At 31.4% G+C, this 12162-nt stretch overlaps 1 protein-coding gene across 2 annotated transcripts in view; it reads left to right on the forward strand.

Annotated features, from left to right (window-relative positions):
* The window catches only part of LOC142332842 (uncharacterized), a 103055-nt gene that overhangs the window by 59380 nt on the left and 31513 nt on the right, over window positions 1-12162 (forward strand). For both annotated transcript variants that reach the window (XM_075379487.1, XM_075379494.1), the window contains 2 exons: window positions 5209-5364; window positions 10768-10886. In XM_075379487.1, coding sequence (XP_075235602.1) covers window positions 5209-5364; window positions 10768-10886 — 275 coding nt within the window. The remainder of the gene's footprint in view (window positions 1-5208; window positions 5365-10767; window positions 10887-12162) is intronic.

A 12162-nucleotide genomic window follows, 5' to 3' on the forward strand; every position in this document is an offset into this window, starting at 1 on the left:
AGATGACCCACATCAACAACAGACAAAAACATTGAATAAAATCAGTGTTTTAATCTGAAGAGAATGTCAGTTGAGTATTTACACACAATTGCTGATACCATAAGACTCTACAAAGAATCTGTTTGGCAGATTTTTCATCGGATTCTTCAGGACAACAACCCCCACCCCATACTGCATAATCTATAGAGAATTTTTATCCAAGCATGGGATCCTGTGTTGGAACATCCACCCCCATTCACCAGACTTTGCCTCGTGTGACATTTTTCTGTTCCCCAAGGTGAAATCAGCAGTGAAAGGAATGAGATTTGAGACAGTTGAAGCTGTGAAAGACAAAGCAACAGAGACTGTGAACATTCTTTCTGAAATTGACATCTAATACTTGCTTATACTTTGCAGTACTTTGCTTATAGTATTGCTTTGACCAGTGAAAAATTTGCTTGGAGTGGTGTAGAGATCTTGAAAGGGATAATGTTAAAATTGTGAAGAATAAAGAATACATGTTTTTGTAGCATTAATACAGTTTTTTTTTTTTAACCACACCTTGTAAAGCCAAAAAAGCTTTGCTTTTTTGAGCCAATCTGCCTCTACTTACAGTAAATGCTCTATATATATATATATATATATATATATATATAGAGAGAGAGAGAGAGAGCATTTACTGTAGAACAGAGTTTACTGTGTATAGAATATAACCAGACTAAATAAAAAAACTATTTATTTCTTGTGAAAATCGGAAAATCCGCCTCAGAAACTCATGTTTGGTGTAAAACTTTAGTGAAGATGAACACATAATCCCTAACCTCACTAAGAGCTTCTTATGTTGTAGCTGTCGGTGGTGGTGGTGGTGCAGGCTTACCTTCATCTTCATCGTCATCACTTTCCTCATTTCTCACCTCTTGTATCATTTCTTGCAGCTGTTCTCTCCTCATGCTGAGCTTCTAATATCGTCGATGGTGGTGCAGGTTTATCTTTATCATCATCATCACTTTCCTCATTTCTTACCTCTTGTATCATTTCTTGCACTGTTCTCTCCTTACATGTTAGTACGTCGTCATCAACTAATGCATCCTCCAGAAACTTTCTTATATTTGCAACCTTCTTGATGTCAGTACAGCCAGTTACCAGTTATTCTTTTTCTTTTGTCACTTTACCATAACTGACAGTTTTCTATAACTTTGAAGTTAACTGCATCCGATGCCACAGTGACAAATTGCATTACATCCAAAACTGTTACCCTGGGAAAATTGAGTAAACTTTGATCCATTGCATGTGTAAAGTTGGACCAGTCTCTTATAATACTGTTCTTTCACTACTTTAATTACTCTGTGGTCCATGGACTGTAGATGACTAATAGAATTACTCCCACCATAAACTCTCTGCATCACCTGACTTATTGGAGGATTGTGTTGGTTTATCAGCAGATGCGAGTTGGATTGTTGAAATTCAACTAAACATTAGAACTGTAAATTTACAATATGATTGTTTCTAGTTGTGTATTGCTTATTAAAATTAAAATAGTATTTTCATTTATACTTTTACTCTACTAAGATAGATTAGGAATTATAATTTTAATTTAGGTAGGCAGTACTTTTCATTATTATTTTTCAATCTTCCTTGCTATTAAAAATGAAAAATTATTTTTTAAAAATATGCTAAAAGCAAATAATTATGTTAAATTTGTTTACTGATGAATTCAGAAATAATTGCCTAACAACTTAACTCTAAATCAATTTCTAAATATTGTAGAATCTCAATTTAATTTATTCCTCAAAATGTTTTTTCAAACATCTGAGCTATAAAAATTAGTTTATGGTAAAGATGATTCATGTTTAATTTATTATGAAACTATAGAGAAGCAGCTGTAGGCTATTACATCTTCATTTGTTATCTTCATGTAATGAAAACTATATATGACAGTCTTAATCAGTCCCTTAGTGCAAGCCATCTTGGAATCATTAAAATTTTATACTTGGAACATATATGATTGTTGTTTTCAAATCCCACATAAGTCAGCCAGGTTTGTTCTCTTGCAGTTGCTTTTGCCATCTGTTTGGTTTAGAAATACTAGAGATCCATTCAATGAGAAGTATTTTATGGATATACTTCTATGTTTAACAAATAATTTAAGGTTTTATTTGGCTAAAATTTTAGAAACTAGCATGTTTATTTCATTTCCTTCATCCTGACACCAGTTGCAATATTTATAGGTCTAGCATCCCAAAAAATAAATTTCTTGTCAACCTCAGTGTAGAAATTTAAGTAATACAGAAAAATTAAATTAAAAGGTAAAACCAGTTACTGGTTGAAATACCGCCAAGCAGAAATAAATTTCAAAACATTGCAATTCTAATAATGAATTATCTCAAAGCAGTAATGTTTCCATCCTAGATGACATCGGAAAACTTGATTGTACAAGAAAGAGTGTGACCACATCATTGTTAAAATCTCAAAATTATGTGCAAAAATGATGTATCTTAAAATTTAGGAAAATTGTATATATAATGTAAACATTGTTCAGTTAAAAAAATCTGGAGAGAAAAATTCAAGTGTGTTCCAATGGAAAAATACCAAATAAAAAACCACCTGAGATTCCGCAGCCATCAGAACCATTATGTTGCCATATTTTAGGTATTCCCTCCAAAATTTAAAAAAAAATTAATTCTGGTTTAAAATTATTTTTTAGACACAATAAAATAAATCAGTATTAGAAATACATACATGTTTTTATAATTACAAGTATACTACAATGAGTTCAGACTAAAGTTATCCAAAAGTAAGGGCTTATATTTAGAAAACCAGTCGGCATAATCTTTTAAACATAGGTACAATTGACAGTAAATACCGCCAAGATTTGTTGTGTATACTCAAGGTCAGTGGAATACACATGCGCAAACAAGCCATGCAGTAATATTCAGTCGAGATCTGGATCCCACAACAGAAGGTTCAGAGTGTGTACACTGGTTAGCAGACTTTTTCAGTTAAGCATGTTCAAAGGCATGTACAAACTGAATAGTATATCGATCCTGCTACATCCCAGTCCATTGTCAGTGGAATATAACTGAAAGCGTGGTTTCACAAACTGGAAATCATCTAAAAATTTCAGTTTAAATCGTCTAAAAAATTGACGAGGCTGTGGATGGTTTACTGCCTGTCCTGGAAAGTCAATTAGGCAGGCTTGTTACAAACTGCAAATTTCTCATTTCACTGTTTATGACTGGTCATAAGCAGCTCCATTTACAAGCATACAGGTTACAATTCCATCACATTAAACTAAATGATCGCAGTCTACGATTACAGTTTGCTGCAGAGGTAATAATGCATCTTTCAAATACAATCCAGTTATCTTGATACGTTGTTATTTATTGATGAGGCAACCTTTACTGACATACCTGACATATGTGTCAAGTTAACAGATACAATAGTCAAATTTGGGGTACTGAAAACCCCCATACAGTAACTGAAAATGAAAGGGACAAACCAAAAGTCAATGTCTGGATAGTACTGAACAAAAATGGCATCATCGGTCCATTTTTTTTCATGGAGCTCACTGTGACAGTTTCAGTTCCCAACACAACAAGATATACTTTCCTTGAGTTGTTACCATGTTCTTGAACAACACCTTCCCATGTTGGATCAAGTGAGAAGGTCCAACTGCATGACCACGTAGATCTCCAGATATCACTCCTCTGGACGTTTTTACTTGGGAATTTATTAAAAGTTGTGTGTACCAATGAAAAGTTTGAGATTTGGACGATTTAAAACAGAATAATTGAAGCTTTTGGTCTAATAATGCCACGTGTATCTGTAAACACCTGGCAGGAGAGATTGTTGTGTAGACATCTCCCGAACTGCAAAGGTTGCACACATTGAACTTGACTTACCTACATTAAAACTCATTGAATTGCTGTGTTTATTAAAAAAAAATTATAATAACTGGTTTTCTTAATGTAAGTAGTTACTTTTGGATACCTTGTATTTAATATTCTATTAAAAATAAATAGAAATACCCAATATAGTACATAAATAAATAAACAAAATAAATCTCTACAAAATTAAAAAAAATTCCAAATCCTGTATTTTAATAAATAAAACAAATATCTGGATAACTAGAAAGCAATAGAACTTTGCTACACACATCTAAAAAAATGGATTAAAAAACATAAATGACAAGTTTTTCTTTTTATTTATTTTTAATGTTATCTGTTGATTATGATTATTTAACAGTTAAATTTTGAATCTAATTTTGTAGTTGCATCATAAAAGAAAATCCTTATTTGTTTTTTTGAGATTACATCTTAAGTAAACAGAATATAAATATAGTTTATTTTATTGCCTGGAACAAAATAAGGCTGAATTTTTACTTTTTAGGTGAAGAAAAATTAGATATGGATAAAAGATGTTAATTTTTTCAATTGATAAATGAAAATTTGATTTCAGACATTCAAAATCATTTACACTGACAATTCTTATAAAAATTTTTAATTTGCTTTGGAAATGTCCCAAATGATCAGTTGGCTAAAGGAGTTTTAAAATTAAAATGAGTGCCAAACATAATCTAGTAGGAGACCATAAATAAGTGTTCTAAGATAATGTGTAGAGAAGCATGAAAATACCAGAATATATGAGACATAGACTATTCAAATGAAGGAGAAAACAAGATAATTTCCTAAGTATTAATTAAAAGTTTATATTATTTAAAATATATGAATGTAAATTCCTATTCGCAATTCTAAATTTAATTCACATAAATAAAAGGTGAAAGCCTATTAAGTGTTAATGGTTAATTATAATTACTTAATTCATAAATAAAAACTAAGATTGTTTGATTATTTCACTCTGCAAAACATTAACATAGTGCATTTTTTATTTTAAAAAATATTTTTTTTAACACAAATTACAAAGTTGAATAAAACAAGTAAAAGAAATTTATTAGCCCACTCAAACCAAAAAAGTAGTTTGAAATAACAAATGTTTGTCATAGAGTTAGTTTGGATAGAGCTAAACATATGATATTGTATACTCTCATGTTTTGCATCATCACAGTATCATTAAAAATATTCAAAGCTGTATAGTTAATCATTCTGTTTCAGCTCAATTGTCCATTTATTCCATCTGTGTACCGCTTGACCTAATATTTTGAAATTTCATGATTTTTAAAATTGAATTATATATTGATTGTTTTACTTATTTTTATCCATTTTGTTTCAGATGTGGAACAGTAATAATTCTGATTGTTATGGTATTGCTGATGATGACCAACCAGTAGCTATTAGCAAATCATGTACCATTTGTTTAGAAGAAAAAGAATCAAACATGCGCCGCCATATTGGTTGTAGCTGTATATTGTGTGATGGATGTGTTTTGGTATGCTTTTTCTCTATGATTGCTAAATTTTATAATTTTGGTTTTAATTATAAAATCTTAATTAATTTTGTTAAGTCATTATTTGTGTTTAGCCCAATATTGTACTTTAAAATAGAAACGATTATTTAATTTGAACAAATTACATTCTCACCTCATGTTCTTTTTATAAAAATCAAGATAAAAAGTAATCTGTACTTATAGACCCAACAATTTTCATTGCCTTTTCTTCTGATATGTTTATGTAGGATGTAGTTAATATTTCTTGATTTTTTTTTTTTTTTTTTTTTTTTTTATGACTCGTTAACATTGCTTGATTTTATTTTAAGGTAATGTTTTTAATTGCCATTACTGTAATTAGACAACACATTGTATTATTAGAATGCAATGAGCAGCCACAAATGTGCGTCACATCTCTTGCCCCTTGTTTGTTAAAACCATTCCTGATTGCCAGAATATCGCTAGAATCACCAAATTCTATTCTAGTGTAATGCTGTGGCCTTTGGGTAACTTTTGGCAATGTTGATTTCTTACAACTTTTCTTCTATTTTTTTATTATGTATTTTTTCTTTTTTAATTTTGCACAGTATTTTGATGTCCATTTGCCTATTTAGCAGTTTTCTTTTAATAAGAAAAACTGTTTAAAATATATTACAAACTCAGTGTTTTATTTAAAATACATGAAGAATAATAATAATAATACAGGATAAAATAATGCTACGAGGGTTATTTTTTTTTTCCATGGTCCGATCGGTCAAAAAATTAAAACCACAGTGAAAATAAAACATTTTTTATTTGTAACAAGTACTTACATAGTTATGCTATTTCTCTACATAGTCGTCACTCCGATTTAGACGTCATAGCGTGGTCATAACGGAGCCGCCTGTCTTTTCAGCCATGTTTCTACGCTGGTCTGCAGCTTGATGTCTGTCCCAAAATGTTGTCCTCCTAGCCAGCGTTTCATGTGAGCAAAGAGGTGAAAATCGGATGGAGCCAAGTCCGGGCTGTATGGTGGGTGATCAAACACTTCCCAACGAAAACGCTGCAGGAGCTTCTTTGTTACAGTTGCAGTGTGCGGCTGAGCATTGTCATGGAGAAAGACAATGCCTGTTGACAGCATTCCTCTCCACTTATTCTGAATTGCCCTTCGTAGACGTTGAAGAATCACGCGTTATGAGGCTGCAGTGATGGTCATACCACGTTCCATGAATTCCACCAAGAGAACTCCATTCCGGTCCCAGAACATAGTAGCCATACACTTTCTGTTGGAGAAGGTTCGCTTGAACTTCTTTGGTTTACTGGGAGAATGAGAATTCATCCACTGTTTGGGTTGTTCTTTTGTTTCTTCAGTTTCGAAATGGACCCATGTCTCATCCCCTGTGACAATTTTGTTCAAAAAAATCTTCTCCTTCATTGTGGTAGCGCTGGAGAAACGTTAGGGAGGCGTCCATGCTCATTGTTTTGTGATGGTCGGACAGCATCTTGGGAACCCATCTCGCACACAGTTTGCGGTACTGAAGTCTCTCACTCACAATGGTGTAGAGAGCTGACCTTGAAATTTCAGGAAACTAATCACTCAATACAGAAATTGTGAACCAACAATTTTCTCGAATTGCCTCATCCACTCGCTCAATGAGATAATCGGTTGATACTCGCTTCCTTCCTCGACCGCCTGCATCATGAACATCTGTACGTCCTGCTTTAAAGTTCCTGCACCATTGTCGCACTTTTCTGTCACTCATTGAAGTTTCACCATATACATTACTTATTTGTCGATGAATTTCAGCTGCATTACACCCCTCAGCCTGAAGAAATCGAATTACTGCTCACACTTCACAGTTGGTGGGAGATGCTATTGTTGTAGACATGTTTACGTGCTAGCTGTGTGTTCAGAACTAAACGAAGTGACACTGCTTGATTGAAGGCCATACTAGAGATGCTGCGCAACAGATATGCGGAAAGGTTAATCCGATTTTTGCGCGGGTTTTTATTTCACGACCGATCGGATCTAAAAAAAATAACCCTCGTAATATAAATTTGTTTGTTATTTTAATTGAATATAACTCCTTATAAAACTGTAAAAATAATGATGCCATTAATTGACTCAGTCATGTGCTGAAGCACTGCTTCATCTTATATTTTGAGTGATGATTGACTGACTATTTCAGTACATTTTCTTTACTAGCTGCCAAAAATGGTTAGAGTTTCATGTTGTCGGAAGAAATAAATTAAAATGTAATTATTATATTAAAGAATCGTAGAACATTGTTCTAAATTATAAATAAAAATGATTTATAATTACCATATTTATTTAAGTACTCCAGCACTTTTTTTCTTGAAATTGGAGAGAAAAAATAAGGGTGCGGGGCTTACTTGAAACATAACCTTCAGCCAGGATAGTTTATGCAAAGTAAATGTTTTCTTAGAAATACCTAAATTCAATCACATAAATATAGTTACATTAGGCTTTCTTTTATCAATACCGCTTATACAGAATACATCCTTAATTATTAACATCCTGTTCACATTATCGATAGGAACGAAGTTACGGTATTTTTATAAAACTGATTCATTCTGTATAGGCTGCATCTGGTTCTAATGACACACTAAAGTTACAGTATCAGTTACCCATCGTCGTCTTGTCTATTCACCTTAGTCATTGGACTGTTTATATATCTGGACGGTTATGTGCATTTTATCTGTTTAGTTTATCTTGTAAAGTTTAATACAGTGATTTATTTTAATTACGGCATTAAAATGAGTACAAAAGGACAGCGTCTTTGATCTACAGTAAATGAAAAAATGTGCATTATAGAAGATGCTGAAAAAATTGGAAATCGGGCGGCAGGAAGAAAATTTGAAGGCTGCATTCTAGACTGGTGTAAGAAAAAACAACTTCTGGTTAAAGACACTGTTAATAAAAGGGCTTTTCGTGGCTTAATACCAAAATACACAAACATATAAAAAAAAATTGTATGACTTTGTTATGGAAAAAAGAAGGAAATGTGGTTATGCTGTCACGACAGAAATATGTCAATCATATGCTCATGAAATCACTAAATCATTGAATAAAGTTGATTTTAAAGCAAGCCGTGGATTGATAACATGATTTTTTGCACAAAATGATTTATCAATAAGACGAAAGACGACCATTTCTCAACGACTTCCAGATGCTTATGAACAAAAAATATTACATTTTCACAAATACATAATAAATCTTAGAAAAGATAAAGGCTATTTGCCTTCTCAAATAGGAAACGCTGATCAAACCCCCGTGAATTTTGAAATGCCATTTGACAAAACCATAAACAAAAAAGGGGAAAAAAGTGTTACGATTCGCACTGGTGGTAATGAAAAACAAAGGTGTAGTGTTATGCTTTGCATTACTTCTGATGGATCAAAATTACCTTCGTACAATGTTTTTAAAAGAAAAACTCTTCCTACCGTACAGGTAAATGGAGCTATTATCAGCGCACAGGAATCAGATTGGATGGATTAAACCTTAATTTTAGATTGGATCAGGTGTATATGGCTAAAGCGATCAGAAGATTTACTTAATAAAAAAAATACCCGTATGCTAGTAATGGATAGTTATCAGGGGCATACAACTGATAAAGTGAAAGACATTTTAAAAAAGGGTATGACAGATCAAGTAATAATTCCAGGCAGATTAACATCTCTATTGCAACCACTAGGTGTCTGCATTAAAACAACTGTACAGTAAATGGATGGCTGATGAAAATTTCTTTCTTACACGTACAGGAAGAATTAAACGCCCAGATTTTAACCAGATTTGTGTTTGGATAAAAGATGCTTGGGAAGGTATTTCCACGGAATTAGTAAGGAAAAGTTTTAAAAATCCGGAATATCTAATGAACTAGATGGTAGTGAAGATGATCACCTTTGGTAGAGCTACGTGGAGACTACCAGTAACTCTTCTATAGACATTGACATTGACAGTGATTAATTAAAAATAAAATCCTGTATTAAGTGTATTGAAATGATCCTTTTCAACATAATACTTTTTTTTCGTTTTACTGGCCTATTGATTCTAAACCAAACTAGTACTTACGGTAATTAATTATTAATGTAATATTAATATTGTAATTTAAATAACAAATTAAATGCTATACTTTTTGAATATTTTCATATTTTTTTTATCATATCTGTTGCACTTTAAAATACCCCGGTATATACTCGATTTTTTTTTTAGATTTTCGGTCCGGAAAATCTTGGTACGGGGCTTATTTGGGGGTGGGGGGTACTCGAATAAATATAGTAATTATAAATTAACCAATTAATTAATTAAACATTTTTTTTCCCTTTTAAAAACGTAAATAAAATCATATATTAGGCGTTATATTTTTAAATAATTTAAATAGTAAATTGTTATAAAAATAAATATAAAAAAGAAAATGAATTAGTTACATAATTAAGAAATTAGTAAATAAACAATTTCTTATCAATCTCATTTTAATTAAAAAAATTAATTAAAAAATTCTTATTAATGCCACAATAATTCTCAGATTAAGAATATTTTTACAAATTAAAACAAGAAACAGTACAAATGAATTAACTTAGTTAAAAAAAAAATATTATAAAATTTTGTGAACCTCAGTAGAATGTATGTTTCTATTATTAGAAGGAAGTATAATTTAAGCATTGTCAGATCATAAATAATTAGTATGCATTTCTGTTCAGTGTTGCAGTTGCATACAATCTGTTAAGTTTCTTACATGAAACCAGGAAGAGGGTTCTTAATAATTTTAACATTGGATGACCCTCTCTCAATCATTTTGTAAATCATGTTTTTATAATTAATTTTATTCAATTTCATAATACAATATTACTTTTATTGACCGCTTTAAGCTCATTAATGACATTAATTTCAATCATTTTAATTTCCTCATGCGGTTTGGTTTAGAGTGCATATTAATTTTGCCCACTTCATAAATTAACCTAATTTTGGTCTTTTCTGTTTTATCAAGAGTGTTTAATATTGGTTTCAACATTCACCATAATAAGTTCTTTTGAGTCTGCCGCAGCAACCAAGTTGAACCTTAAACATTTGGACAGTAAATCCCTCTCATCATTAGTGAACTGTACAGAGGATATTATTATTAACTAATGTTTATTTGAGAATAAAAACACTTTGAATTCATCTTAATCCTGTTTTAAAATTGTTGTGTATGTAATAATACAATAATATATTGTATAAAAATATTGACAGGTAAAAGCTAAAGGAAGATAATTAAGCACAGATTGGAGGATAAACTGAACCAAAATGTTATTCACAAAAATGCTTACTGCAGTTCTCAAAGCATAACCAAATATTTTTATCTGTTTTTTATTTTTGTATTTCATGATTTATTAAATTATTGATTTGTATATTTCTTATTGTTTTAGAGTTCATTTCAACATTATGGTGGGGAGAGTTTAATGTGTCCTGTTTGTCGAGTTAATTTGAATCCAGTTACAGACTTTGTTTCTGTTGATACTATTGTACCATCATATCCTGTTGTCAGGTAAATAATTGCAGTAATCAAAGTTTCTTTGCATTTCATTCTTCATTATCATATTTTTCTTATAATTAACCTTACATATTAACATAAGATTTTGTTTATTAGAATGTTTTTATTTGTAATTTTAACCTCCTAGGTGCAGTCAGCACTGTCAGAAGAATACTTTCTACTCAACAGTTATTTCCAATTTCCAACTAAAATGTAAATCATAATTTTAGGATGGTATCTCAGAATGGATTTGATAACAAGCTTTTGATGGTGATATGTAAGATTATGTGAGTCATAGCTTCAAATTAAAAATTTGATGATTTTACCAATTTTTTCTTATGCATGGTGAAAGGCCTCTAAAGAATGGGTTGCAAACATCCATAAGAAAAAATTGGCAAAAACATCACATTTTTAATTTTAAGAAATGACTTTCACATAATCTTACATATCATCATCAAAGCTTGTCAAATTCATTCTGAAATGCTGCCTTAAAACTATTTTTTACTTTTTACTCTGTTTAATCTAAGAGTGTGGTGTTATAAAATTTTTTTGCATAGTTTTTAATTATTTATGCGATTGTTTTTCTTCATAAAGTAATGAACTGTAACCAAAAAGTAGGCACCAGAATGTATCGATTACTAGCGGAAAATCCCGATTCAGTAGTTATCAATTTCTAATTTAACTTTCATTATATCAATTTTCATCATTCAAAAAAAATATTTTTTACACAAGAGGTAATCTATTTTGGACCCTAATAAACCCATTCCAAGATACCTCTTGCCAGGGCAACCCATGCAGAGGGCCTAGCTGTGGAGGGAGGCATGCCATAGGCACACCCTGCAGTAGTTTTTGTTATAAAATTGTTCACAGATTTTTAAAAATTGTTTTGATGTGGTAAACAAGAACTCAGTTACTGAACTATTCCCAAAACTATCACTGCAACGATCTGGAATTATATAAGTATTAATAAAGGTCTTATTTTAACATATGTTAACTATTTCCAGTAAAATGTAGTAGTAACTATGCAAGTTATATTAGCTGTTGTCATATGAAATTTTAGTAAAATAATTTAAAACAGAATTGGCAGAATTTCTAAACCTACAAAATGTATAAACATGTCTGTTTGAGATACAGTCACCAATGTGAGTTGTTTCTTGCATTCCGGCTCAATCTTGCAACATCACTCAATCTTCTGAGTACTGTGCACCAGCAAGCAATGGGGAAAAGTACAGCTGCTTTTTTTCCAAGAAAATGCAGCTCTCTGCATTTTCATAAAACAAATATGGAGGCG

Source organism: Lycorma delicatula, chromosome 1 (assembly GCF_047948215.1).
Source record: "Lycorma delicatula isolate Av1 chromosome 1, ASM4794821v1, whole genome shotgun sequence".
NCBI lineage: Eukaryota > Metazoa > Arthropoda > Insecta > Hemiptera > Fulgoridae > Lycorma > Lycorma delicatula.